At 44.8% G+C, this 14,205-nt stretch overlaps 1 protein-coding gene across 1 annotated transcript in view; it reads right to left on the bottom strand.

Annotated features, from left to right (window-relative positions):
* Nucleotides 1-8,085: 8,085 nt before the first annotated feature.
* The window catches only part of ARID3A (AT-rich interaction domain 3A), a 57,236-nt gene continuing 51,116 nt past the window's right edge, over nucleotides 8,086-14,205 (bottom strand). The window contains exons 7-9 of the mRNA XM_066635282.1: nucleotides 13,840-14,151; nucleotides 12,488-12,577; nucleotides 8,086-11,537 (exon numbers count right to left, since the gene is read on the bottom strand). Of these exons, the coding sequence (XP_066491379.1) occupies nucleotides 11,344-11,537; nucleotides 12,488-12,577; nucleotides 13,840-14,151 (596 nt within the window). The 3' untranslated portion in view covers nucleotides 8,086-11,343. The remainder of the gene's footprint in view (nucleotides 11,538-12,487; nucleotides 12,578-13,839; nucleotides 14,152-14,205) is intronic.

Genomic DNA, 14,205 nt, shown 5'->3' with positions numbered 1-14,205 from the left:
TCCCGCGTAAGTGTGGCCTTAGAGCCCAATCCGATGAACGTGTCCCCAACGCTGCTGCTGATGGATATCAGTGCTCCACGTGCTGAGATGCTGACTTTAAAAAGGTCACTCACACCATCCCCACTAAGGAGATGCTGCCATGATATTTAGGAGGGCAAAGGGCACAAGTTGACTGGAACCTGAGACTTGAAAATTACAGTATATTAATTTTTGGCTCAAAGCTACATCTCATGTTGCCCAACAACGAATGAAACCGCCCCCCCCCCCCAACTCAGGTTGCCAGTTCTCCATGATGGTGGTGGAATCCACAGGAATCTGTGTCAGTCTCCAGCCACCTACCAAAGCAATCCTGCCCGACTCAACAGGGCCTTCGGAACTTTCTCACAGTAGTTCACATGGGGAAGTACACGTGGGGGGAGGGCAGAATCTTCAGAAATAACTTCAGGGCATTGGTGGCTCTAGTAAATGTGCTGTTACAGAAGGCAGTGATCTCCACAGAGATCCTTTTAAGCAGAAAAACCAAGCCCAGGACCTTCAGCAAGCAAAACGTGTGCTCTACCACTGAACTATGGATCCTGTTGTCTTGTGGGCTCCCTGAAGCAAGAAGGTGGATTTTGAATTCAAAAGAAGGAAATCGAAAGTGCGAGAATACAGGTACAGCCCACATATACTCCTGGCTGCTATGGGACATTGCTTCTTCCCCATGCCAGATGCAAGGGAAGGCACCAGGATGCAAGTTTCTTGCCGTCTTGTGTGCTCACTGAGGCATCTGGTGGGTCACTGTGAGATACAGGAAGCAGGACCAGATGGGCCTTTGGCCTGATCCAGCAGGGCTCTTCTTATCCTATACCTATGAAGCTGCCTTACCCAGTTTCAGGCCATGATGGGGTCTGTCCAACAAGACAGAGGAGGGAGAGATCAAAATCAGGAGTGGTTAGTCACAGGTGTGACCACATACCTTGATGGAATCCATAAGTGATGTGCACGACCTGACGGAGGGGAGAAAAGAGGTTTGAAGGCAGCACATGGAGTTCCAGCAGGGGGTTAAACGTGTGTCCGTGGACAAACCTCAGAAACAGCAGAGGGCGTCTGAGCCCAAGAACACAGATGCAGCTATGTGCATTAGGAACATATCTGACTTTCTGGAAATAAAGCTTTCAAAACACATCTTCACAGGGCTATTGTGAAACTAAAACCAGGTGAAGAAATATATATGCCACTTAGGGCACAATCCTAACCAGGTCTACTCAGAGCTAAGTCCTATTTTGTTCAATGGGCTGCCTAAGACCTCTGAGGAGGGAAGCAGAATATTTATATAATTCGGTTATGCTCCTAAGGTTGCAATCCTAACCACACTTTCCTGAGAGTAAGCCCCATTGAACAAAATAGGACTTACTTCTGAGTAGATCTGGTTAGGATTATGCCCTGTATCCCCTGTTCCACAGCCTTCTAAAAAGGAAAGGTTCATACAAATTACCGGCCATCATTCAGAGCTTTTTAACTTTTTATGTCTCGTGCACCCCCAGGAGAATTTCAAACATACTTTCGCCATTTTAAAACCATTTCCCCCCCTCATTCGTTTGCTATTTTCCTGAAATTGCACTGAACACAAGTGGAACTTTGCAATGCAATTAAAATTACAGAAACATGTTTGCTTGATAAAACCTGAAAACCTAAGAAAAAACCAGTGCTGCCCTAAACAGCTAATTATGCAGCCAATTTAAAAATTATTGGAATCAGGACCAAATTCAAAATTTTTAAAAAATTATCCTTGGATAGTCAAGTATATTGGCAGAATTCCTTAATTCTGGGCCCCGCTCTGCACACCCTCTAAAAAATGCAAGCCCCAGAATTTAACTACTGTTTATAACTTTTCCCCAGTTGCAGTTTCTTACAAGTGTGCAAAAAGCCCTCTGCAGAAGCTCAGAGGAACTTGATGTACACCAAGGGTGTTACACCATGTACCCAAGACGAAGCTGGAGGAAACCCCTTCCACAGGATCACTTGTTTAGGGCTGGGGCTTGCCTGCAGGAGATCTCAGATTACAGATCAACTTGGTAGGCTGAGAAACCGGAAAATGGAGAACTTCAGGCCTGAAAGCCAGCTGCAAGACATGCCGTGCTGTGTGGCAGAAGCACAAGTCTCTCCCTTCCCTTTAAAAACCAAAACATCAAACTGAATTTTGCCCGCGTAAGTAGGTCAATGTGGTGAGCTGTTCAGCTACCTTCTCTCTCTACAAAAATATCACTTGTGTACCCCCCCCCCCCACACATATGGAAATATTTCACCATTGACATATGAGAAGTGGGACTCTATGGACCACACATTCCTCCCCCAGATACTGGAAGCTACTTCTCTTACCATCTTCAGATCCCTCCTAAGAAAGCCATCTTCTCTGCCAAGGCTTTGGCTCAATCGCTTAGGGCCAAAGTATTGATATTTGCCAAGGTCTTTTAACAAAAACGCTTTAAAATGTACACCTTTCCCTTAAAAACACTCCAGGCATTTGACACCAGCATAGGACCACCATGCAGGAGTAGGGATTATTTAATACCTTTTCATGTCATTTCACGCATTGAAAAATGTCCCCTGGGCTGCTGTGGGGCCATAAAGGTTCCATTGCACCTTTGTGCCACACTTTAACCCAGTTCAAGTTTGTGAAATTGATATAATCGCATAGCCTTCCCTTGTCCATTTGCCTCCACTTCTCTCTTCCCCCTCTTGTCTGCCTTGTGTCAATGCCTAGCCCAGGGGTGTCAAACTTATTTTATACAGTGGGCAGAACCACATTCATGGTGCCTGCTGAGGTCCAGAAGTGATGTCATTAAGTAAGTGATGACCAGAAAAAAGCACTTTTTCCTCACTTAGGAACTCATTAGCTGTAAACAATAGAAAATATGCAAATCTTGATCATAGTTTCAAGATTTGGGATAACCCTTTTAGCAGCGCTGCTTCTGAGAGGTGCTCTGTAAAGTGACACCTTGGCAGAAGTGACACTACAGAAAGGGCAGACTGTGTGATAATTGGGTTTGCCCAGCGCCTTGGCAGTTTCTGCCTTCCTTATCCCTCTTGGCATGCCTCTTCCCCCATATTGTTCTTTACCTTCCAAGGCCTCCTGTCTCTCCCTTCCAGCATCTTGGCAGAAGCAGCTCTGCTGAAAGGGAGGCCCAGATGATAATTGTCCCTGCTGAGTAGAGGCACTTTTTCCAAGTGGTGATCCTCTTAGATTTAGCAGGGGAAGAACAACTGTCCCTTTCACCCCAGCACAGTGTCTTCTCTAGTGGCTGGTTCTGATGTTCTTCTGCAGCTTTTTAGATTGTGAGCCTTTTTGGGATAGGAAGTCATTTCATTTGCTCTGTAAATTGCTTATATGAACTTTGTTGAAAAGCGGTAAAGGGTGAAAAGGGCTCTCCAAGCATAATAGGGCTCTCTGCTTTGCAGAGCATTTCTCAATTGCTGAGAACGCTGATGGTGGTGCTGGGAGAACCCAATTATCACAGGGCGGGGGGAGACCTGGAAAAAGATTCTGTGGACCATATCAAAGCAATCTAGGAGTAACACTCTGCACAGGGGCTGGAAAAAGGGTTCCGAATGCATCTTCCAGGATCATGGCATTTGAGTTAAAATGAGTTTCAAGTGTGGGATCACAGGCTGGTGGAGAGGTGACAAATTCTTAAGGACAGAAGTCAGTTATGGCAGAAGTCATATGGTAATGTGTATTGATTTTTCAAAAATCTATTATTTCCTAGCTTCCTGTCCCAAGACATGGAACTTCCCACCATCCTCGACATGGCTACGATGATCTTCTCCGAGTCCGTCACCTCCAGGCCTGTTTCCATTGCAGCTCTAACACCTTAACTTTCAAACTCACAGACGCACATCAAACCACTTTGTAGAGCCATCTCCTTTTAATATTTCTCCAACTTTACAAGGTTACAATTGTCTTAAATATTTCTGAAGTTTAAATACAATTTGTTTAATAATGTTATAAAATGTAAACTTTTCAGTGTTTATTTTTTCTCTCTTAATAAGTCACGAAGGTTAATACCTGAATGCTTTTTTTTTGCAAAAAAGTGAAATATTTCTCAAAAACAAAACAAAAACAAAAACGCACAACGCAACAGAGGCCCCGAGACAAAAAGGCAGCCCAAGGGCCTGCTGTTTTCAGAGGTAGAATGTGGTTTCTTTTACATTTTAATTTCATTTTTTACCTGAGTCAAAACTACACACGCTGTACAGATTGCATAAAGCTTGCCGTGTTCCATTTTCCTTCCAAATCCCCCTCCCCAGGAAACTGAAATTCCATCTTTTGCTCTAAAGTTGATATGCAGAAAAAAATCTCCAAAAGAAAAAAGAAAATCAGAAACACACTTCAAACAGTGTTTGTACAAATGCACCAACAACAAAAAGGAAGCTTTACTACTAGTTAAAAATATGCTCATCCCTCTTCACAAGAATAAAAGAAAGCCAACACACACATGCACACAAATTTAATTATGGTTTGACTCCACCCGAAAGTCTAGTTCCGACTCCGTTTAAAAAAAAATTGTGGCAGGTTTGAACACATTTGAAGGTGGTGGAATAAAGTTGGGAGAACAATTTCAGGGTGCTGGCATGTGCTATTAAGCAGGAGGGACATGGGTAAAGAGAAGTCGTTCCTCCAAAAGGGGCTCCAGGACCACCATAACATGGACCTCCTCTCCATTTGCCCCAACACCTTGGGGCTTGGAAAGACTCTGATGATACCAAGTAAAGCTGACAGTGGGGGGGATTTTGGAGAATCGGTTTTATCTCCTGTGAGGACCCCTCCATCCAGTTCTATACAAATCCCCTTTCGTTGACAACATTCCATTTATTAAATTGCCCCGGAGAGTGGAAGGTTCCTCCTCGGTGGTTATTTTGTAATTAATTGTGAAACCCCCACGAAACGTCTACAAAAGCCGCTTCATCTCCTCCAACATTTAAGTGTGCAAAGGTCTGCTCCCCGCTACTTTTTAGCAAAAAAGTGTTGCCCTCCTGTTATTGGAAATAACGAAAGCTTAGTGTAATGGACAAGTGAAGGATTGTTTTTAAAGAAGGAAGTAACAAAAACACAATTCTGAGTCTTCTTCTTCCCCCCCCGCCCCAAGCCACAGCAATTAAATCCAAGTTGTTTTTTTTAAACCTTTGTTCCTAAGACACCCCCGTTCAAAATACAATCAAAATCCAGACAGCAGGTTTGATTCCCCTGAGTTACAATCCAACCCTTATTCAAGCTTGGACCAGAAATAAAAGTTTTATATAGACAGACACACCCACCCACGCTAAAACACCTCACAAACACACACGCTCATATATATTTATATAAATTTTGATATAGAATCTCTCTTCTCCACCCACTCACTAAACACATCTTTTAGGTATCACAAACACACCCAAAGAGGATAGCCACACGCGATACAGATAAGATGTCCCATTTCAGCCACTGGCTACATGCGAGTCCGGACAGCGGGTGAGAACTGTATCTCGTCCAAGACGGATGGAGAATTATGATTTAGACTGACACCGGCAGATTTTAGGCAAATGAACTGTCAAAGTGAGCAAGATGGCACCATGCATCCAACGGGGCCAAGGCTTGGTGATGATGAATACAGAGCAGCAAAAGGGAAGAAGCCACTTTGTGTCCGCATCAACAAAAGGCATTCAGAGAAGGAGAAATTTTTGGTTTAAGCTGAACGCTATGCAAAATCTGGATTCCACCCAAGAAGCTTGTTCCAACACCTCTTCAGTAAGACACATGAGTTTGAAGCAGGTTTTCTGGAAACCAGGTTGACGACACTGTAGTAGAAAGCTGGTTATTGTCTATCCAATGGGATAGGGTTAGAAATTATGTCCCCACTCCCATCACTTCTTGGCTGGAGGGCATCCAATGTATTGGTTACCTCTGCTGGAATACCTTATCTTCTGGGAGGAGATGGATCAACTACAACAACCTGGTTATCATTTTTCCAAGTTGATACAAAAGAAACTGGATTGTTATGGCTGCCATCAAGACCAAGGTGGACAAGCTAATCTGGATTAGCTTGTCAAGGACAAGCTAATCTGGAGTGTGGGCCAAGTGGTCACATTCTGACAATTTTGGGGGGGACATAGGAAGAGGAGGGTGACTGGCAAAGGAGCAGTTGCTCCACCACAATTGGCTGAACTGTGTCAGTGTGGAGGTTCCTTTATCTGTTTTATAGCCCACACACACCTTGTTCACAAGTGTTCAACATACCCGTATGATCAGATTAGGGATAATCCATTTGAGAAACAGGAGGATAGTTTTTAACTATTCCAAAAGGTGGCAACATTTTGCAAGATAAAAATTCTAAGTCTATTTATGGGTTAGTTTGGGTTATGGGTTAGATCAACTTTGGGTCAGATTCAGGTAACCCTTTTGAAGTAAATTTTTTTTTTACATTGAAAAAAAGCGTGCACACACAAACATAGAACACACATAATAGCTTTCTAAGACTGAAGCACAACCTTTAGGGGACTTTGGAAGCCATTGATGGAACAGGAAGAGAAGCATTTTGGCCAACAAGGTGGGCTAACATAGATGTCACTTGGAGGTCTTTGCTAAGGGAGAGAAAGAAGATTCTGCAATTGTTTCTGTTTCAGATGTGGGCCATGTACAATGGCTTCCATCTTAGCTCAATTGAATCCTATGACAAGATACAGATTGCCAAGATAAAAATGAAGGGCTTGAGGGCATCTTGTCAGCAATCAATGCTCAAAAATGGCGAGGCAAAAGGCACATCAATATGATTAGATTTACAGATGACTTGAGGGATGCTATCATCCCAGACACGACTATATTGCAAGCTTAGTGGCCAGAGGCATTCTGCAAATGGCAATGGCCAGGCTCCACATGTCTACTATATACTAGCCAAGCTGTATTCAGAGCAGACCAAATATAAGAATGAGGAGCAGGGAATGAAAATGAGATTTCCCAAGTGGTTTGTGAGTTTTCCTACTTTTGGAAAGACTAAACGATATACAGCTTCAACAAACACATTCTTTAAAGGGGGAGGGGGTTGTGGGGATAAAGACCAAACCCCTTCCACTGAACATCTCAAAGGCTTCCGTTAGAGGTGAAAATAAGGAAACAGGAAAATAATTAACCAAATTAAGAGAGAAGGAACAGGGTGACCAAGCTCCAAGGGCTCACCAAAATCCTCTTGGAAGCCCGAACAGACCAAGAAACTGAGGAATGCAAAGCTGGGCTGAAGCCTCCGCAGCAACACTCAAGATCACTTCACACATACACTTACTACCACCACCATGAGAGAACAAGACCCAACACCTGAGAAGCCGATCCCAACCTTTCTATGAGTTGATATTAGGAACTTGGAGATTGCGTGAGAGGGTGGGGCTCTATGATTAGTTGCGTTTAGGTTTCGTGTTCTTGTCTGAATGGGGGAATGTCCAAGTTCAGCTGCAAGGTGTGCTGCTGCACCCATGCTTGGTTCCCTAGACATCCCATGTGCAAACCCACGACAATCACAGCCTTGTCCCATCCTCAGTCGAATGGGTGGCATCTAAATATAGACTGGGAGACTTCCTTGAACACATACCTCCCAACAGGCCTCTCTCCTGTCCCCTCCATCTGTCTCTTTCTCCTTCCTTGCTCCCCCCAACCTTGCTCTGTTTAAATGGAGAATAGTTGGCCCTTATGACGAAGGGAGAGCCAGCTTTGCTCATCTGAAGAAGATTAGATCTAGCAATTCCAGTCTCTTCCCCCTTCAGAAGTACTTTTCCCTTTTCCTCCTCCTCCTGATGGTTAAGCCACTTACAGTTCTTTCCCTCTCATCACCAGCCAATTTTCTCTCTGTCCGTCTCTCCCTCTCTCTCTGGAGCATTCCACACACCATATTCTGCGAGGCTGAAGACAGAAAATGCCCATCAGTCTAATCTCCCCACCTACAATTTGCCATGGCCACAGTTAATGTGTTAAGCTCCTATCAGACAGCTGAACCATATTTGGTGTCCACCAGTTCTTGGTAGAGATCCTGTAGTTTAACCTTACTTCCCCCCCCCCACCCCTTGCTCAACTCAAGTTTGGGTGACATTGGGTTCTAGCTTTATGAAATACTGAACCATTGGGGACAGGAGCAAAACCAGATTTTAAATCCAGTCATAGCAACTTTAGGGAATGTTGCAATATAGCCAGAAGGCTCTGATTTCAGAGATCAAAACAAGAGATTTGATGAGAGATTCAGAACTGCCAATAACCAGAGGGATGGGCCAGGATGTCAATATAATTCAATTCAACCCACACTGGTTTGTCACATCGCTCAAAAAGGGTGTGGATCTTTCATAAGTGGTTACATCATGCCCTTAAGAGAGGGTATTTAAATTGACCTCTGGTTCAAAGCTGCTATGCCATAAGCTTAAGGCAGCTTCTGTTTTCAACTCTAGCAGTTTGCCATGGGCGTGTGTGTGATATTTTGTTGTGCGACACTTGCGCCAAGTGCAAGTATAGGATACTTTCTGCAAGATAGAGAAAAAAATGATCCAAGGCCTCATTGCAAGAACCCCAGCTGCTCTCTGAACACAGTCCAAGAAGGGATGGCAACAGCCAATAAGCATATAGCATTGCTCATCAAAGACTAACCAACAGAAGAGATAAAGGAACGTACACCTGTTCCAGAGCCTGCAAAATTCCCCAAGTCCACTTCAGCTAACTGTGACAAAGCTAACATGCCAGAAGGGAAGGCCTTGACTCCAAGGTGTATTCCTCTGGAGAGAGCAGTTAATACATTTCCAAGGTAATCTTTTTTTCAGGGAGACTTTGAGGGGCTACATCATGAGAGGATGAATCCCAAAATGACACTGCTCTTCCAGAACACTCTCGGCCGAAATAAATTACGCTTCAGAAGGGTGTGTAAGCAAGAGGCTCTCCCCGAGGGGCACAGACAGGAGAGTTCAGCACACAACCAATGTTCGTCCCCCCCCCATGAGAAATTAAAAGCAGAACTGAGGAGGAAAAACAAGGCAATTTAAACAAGCACAAATCCCTTGCAACCAAAAACAGAAAGAACTTTGCTACCATTTTGGAGTTTAATTTGCCTTTCATGTGCTCCTTTGAAGTTCACAGTGGAGGAAATTTGAGGGGTGCATGGGTTTTAAAGACAAGAAAATTGGATTTTCTCTGAAGCATTCACTAAACAGTTTTCCCTAAAATAGGAGTCTGAGGAAAGATGGTGGCAGTGCAAACATTTGTTCCTGAAATGCACTGGATTCAAGAGCTATTGATGACCCTAGTGATCTTTCCACACAAGAGATCACACAACCCTATTTTTACTGTCTTTCCTGCTGGAAGTGGTAGAGGAGCAAAGATGCCCCAGAAGAAGCCTGTCAAGGCCAAACGGATACTCCTTCCCAAACAAATACAAGATTCTCTTGAAATTAGAAGTGAGTGATGGAGACTCTGAAGTGTTCTTAGCTGTGGTCATTTCCAGAGGAGTCTTTGAAAGTAGAAGGTTCCGGAGAATATCAGCTCCTCATACCCTTTGACTCCTTTAAATTAGGTACAGTGAGGTTATGGGGTAAAGGAGAAGGTGACGTGAGAGGCCACAGGGGCCTGAAAAAAGAAATGGCAGGAGAAAACACATAGAAAATGGGTTCTTAGCAAGGTCTGAAGAACCGGTAATGCCTAACTGCCTCAATATTTTGCATCAAAAGTTTTACTTGGTTCCCGTTTGGAGATCTGAAACTGTACTAAATGCCCACGAGGGCACTTCTTAACGCTAAAAAAATGGTTTCAAAACGAGTCCCACTTCCACCCCAAAAGAGGCCATGGGAACTGTAGCTTTGAAGAGGGGGCTGAGGATTTTCTTGTCCGAGATCCCAAGCATGACCACACAACTCCATGGTTCCTTAAGTGGGAGGGAGCCAGCTATACAACAGAGTGACTGGTTATGCAACCTTCCAGCAGTTTCTGCCAGTGTTGCGGTGTGAGGAATAGAACCTTTGTGGTTAAAGAGTGAGGATCAAATGTGGAGCAGAAGAATTACTAACTGGCAAATTGCCCCTCCCAAATGCTCCCTTCTTCCAAATGGTCAAGCCAATTAGAGGTGACTTCATACAAAAATATCTTCCTATGAAATGCTAAAACTAGCCCCACCCTGGCAGTTGATTAGCCCTGCCTACCCCACATATAAAACCACCTGAGCTCATTCAGAGAGACGTGATCACCCTCCAGTGTCAACTTTTGGAGGGGGGAGAATAAAAGGAGAAAAAAGCTCCCCCCTGCAACACAGAGACATCAACAAGCAAACAATGCAACATATTTCAGAGGATTCTTCCCTGAATTAATGCATATATATATATATAGAATTTTTGTTTTAAGGTCTGATTTTTTTTGTTGCCTTTTGAGAACAAGAAAGAGAAAAAAGTTATGTACAAAAAAAAATCCCCTCTTATACTTCCTTATATACTTTGAGAGCAGTCTAAAAACAAAAAATGAATAAACTTCCCCCCCATCCCCGGTCTGCAAATTCAGTTGATTGAATATATCAAAATCTATAGCTAAAAAAGGAGGCTGGGGATTTCAATCAGACTCAGGCCTGCAGGGCCCCCCTTCTGCCTATCTGAAGATATAAAAAAAAAATTAAAAAATAAATTCAAAAGACACACAGTGCAAAGTGTGGACTTGCATGAGGTAAGAGTTGTGGGTCTACATTGCATCATGTCAATAGCTAAACTGCACAGTGTCTGTCTGGCTCAGAGTTTTAAACAGCACTCCCTCCCCCATACATACCCCCAATTAAAAGATTTTTTTTTCTCCTTTCAATATGTTCATTTAAAAATAAAAGTTGATGGAAGAGGGAGGAGAGCAGGTAGAACTTCAGCACCTGATCCCTCCCCCTTGCCAGAAAACAGGAGTAGAGTTTGGTTCAGTATTTTGGTGTCAGCTGCAACAGAAGCCACAGGTTTTGAATAGTTCTCCCTGGCCAAGTTCAGAAATACCATCCCTCACCCGCTCCCAACGGGGGGGGGGGGAGAGACCATGCCTTCCTGGACTGCCTGCCCATCTTCCGACACCCCAGGCATCTCGTATGAATGCCACATTCAACTAGGCTGCACATGCATAAAATCCAACTCACATAGGCCCACATTGCATGGTCAATTCTTCCCCCGTCCCAAAGCACTACTAAAAACCAACACCCATGCATGGATCCCTAGAGGTGTCAGAGGTGGGGCAGGTTCGGTCTTGGCATCCCCCAATGGTGCATAAGGAGCACTAAGAAGCAGTAGTATCTGAACTGGGCCTTTGCTTTGGTGGGATGACGGAAGAGGAGGAGGAGGATGTGGAATTTAAGGCGAAGAAGAGTTGGCTGAGGTAGAAGTTGGTGCAGCAGGCAAGCTAGATGGTGGGCCCCCTGCTGCTGCCGCCGTTGCCACCCCACTGCTCATGGTAGTGCTGCCACCACTGCTGGAACTACGCCCACTGTTGGCGTTGCCTTTATTGAGAGATGATGATGCTCCTGGTGTTTGGGCAAACAGAACGCCTGGAGAGGGAGGAACGAGGAAGCAAAGATCTGTGTTAAGTCTCACTTCTGAATGTCTCACTCACCAATGTTAAACCCACTACAGATTTCTGGTCACAACTCTCCAGACTCCCACCCACTTCCTTCACTTCTCTGCCACTCTCAACAGCGAAGGATGCTGCAGTCCTAGTGGTTAGGCCATCTGATCATCCAAGCTAGACGGTTTAAACAATTAAACATTTAAAGTCCTTTTAAGCAAACCAAAGCATTCCCATGAAATTAAGCAATACAGATTTTTTTAAAAAAATTTAAATCATAAAATAGTTCTTAAAAAACTGCCAGTGGTGGGCACAATTTAAGATCACACATGACAAAATGCATCTAAGATGAAGCATTCCCCCTTCTCTGTCATATTGTCAGGAATGCCTCTACTTAGGTGGCACCTGCTACAACATACACACACCACCTAAAAACAACAAGGAATGAGATTTTTCCATCAGAGATGATTGTTTATTTATCTGCAAGGTTATGCAGATTTTATCCATTCAGATTCACCTGATTGGCTAGGATTTAATAGGGCAGCTCTTCTCAACCATCAGCCAAGCTATTCAGATAGAAGGCAGTCAGATCCAACCCGATGCCACTGGACCAAGAAGTGCCTTGGCTGAGGACAGAGTCTGTCCAGTCCTAGACTGAATGATCTGGAAGCAAGAGGTTGTGCCAGAAACATGTACATCAGCTCATGGGGTAACCTCACATCCTCACCCAAAGGGATGACAGAGGTCCAGATGTGGCCAGGAACCAGGACTCAGACATCCCTGTTCTAAGAGTAATATGGCAATCATTTCTTTATATGGTTCTGTTGCACTCCTCCCATCCTACCACCAGTGAACCCCCTGCTGTTTGGAAGGGGTGAGCATCCCAGAAAGGAACATCCTCCCCCTGGTGCCACAGCCATATTTCTCCAATACCTGTATAAACGATGCCATTGATCTCCACTGACATGCTGATGCTATTCGTGCCATTGGTGGCTGGGTTCACAGTGGAATCTTGGCGGTTTTCTGTGAGGCAACCAATGAGAATTAAACATAGATACTCTTTTCCGATTGCAGAAAAACACTTTGCCTTATTAACTTGTACACTGAAGTAGCAGGGAATATAAATCACTTCTGCCACAATATGCTTCCATGTCCAGTGTTACAAAATCCAAGGCACAGGTGTCTCTCCCCAGCTTCCGGATGTGTTATTAGAGCAAAACTTGGGTCATTTGCCAGAAAAATGCAATGCTGGTTCTTGGGAAGGGAAGAAAGCGAACTTGGCACCCTTATCTATGCCCCCACCAACTGTTTTTGGAAGCATGGGGGAGACACCATGATTTAGCTAACACTAATGAAAGTCAGGAGGCATCTTTAGAGATCCTCTAAAGCAGTTCTCAATTTTTTTGGTGTCTGGAGCCCTTTACACTCCTAAGAGGAGTCCTGGGGAACCCTAGAGGACCAGTGCAAACCAGGCAGACAGCAGCCACTTGTGGTGAGTTGAAGGGGTCTCAGGGAGCCCCATGGCTCCTAGGAGTACACTTTGAGAAACACTGCTCTAAAGCATTCCCCCCAATAATTACAACATGGGGGGGCAATGGCTCCAAATGTAGCCAATGTCGCATTGGTAGTCACGACATCTCACTAGAACCTTCTAATGAGCTGCATACAAAGGATTGCAGTGTTTGATATCCATGCCAGTAATTCCATTCCATTTGAGTTTTGAGATGGGTTCACAGGTTGTCAAGGTGCAACTGTGCATGCACTTCTGCCACTGCATTTTAAGATTTTTTTTCCTAGAATACCAAGCTATGGCTTATGGCCAAGGCAAATGCCCTCAGGTTGAACTAGTATGGAAGAGGTCAAAGGAAAAAGCACACACAACTCTGGGGATCACAGCAAGGAGAGCCTCCTGAACATCCCCTGAATTTACCAGAAGGAAGCCCATATCCTTTAGGCTCTCTAGCACAAGAATTGGCAAGAGCTTAAACAAATGTTTCTGAGACTGCAGGAAAGCCACAGAATATGGAATTGGGGGAGGGAGGAAGGAATCCAGCTTCCCGAGATGTCTGTTTTGGGTGTGTTTTTTGAAAATGGTTCTAGTCCTTAAGACAAACAATATGTGAGAAGGTACATGGGAAATGCTTGCCGAGATCTCAGGAGTCAGATGGCCAGATATGATTTTTAGGGCTTGGGGTTGGCTATTTATGGTGTCCTTCACAGCTCCTGGCCTTTCCCCACCACCTCCAAACCTTCGAGGAGAAAAGGACAACCAATCACAGACAGACCTGGCAAACGTGTCCCTTGGCTGTTGATACGGATGCTCATGGGGAGCTGGGCTGTCATGGCGAGCAAGTTCTGCTGGATGGCTCTCTGCATCAGCCGCTGCTGTTCGTCCGACACCAGGGCCATCTTCTTCTCCGGGGGTTCCCCCGACTCTAGCTTTTCCCGCAGCTGCTCGAGCGCAGCTGCCTGGGCTGCAACAGCAGCCTGGGCCGCTGCTGCTTGCACAGCCGCGGCCTGAGCGGCAACAACCGAGTGGCCTGCCAGCGAGACAGGGAGGCGACTGGGCACGGCAATGGGGATGGAAGAATCTTCCTCTAGAGGGACAGGAGGGAAGCAGGACAAGTGATCACAAGCATGTAAGAAAGTGC

This window comes from Tiliqua scincoides, chromosome 8, assembly GCF_035046505.1.
Source record: "Tiliqua scincoides isolate rTilSci1 chromosome 8, rTilSci1.hap2, whole genome shotgun sequence".
NCBI lineage: Eukaryota > Metazoa > Chordata > Lepidosauria > Squamata > Scincidae > Tiliqua > Tiliqua scincoides.
The sequence above is the reverse complement of the archived record's forward strand: the minus strand, read 5'-3'. Positions and strand labels throughout refer to the sequence as shown.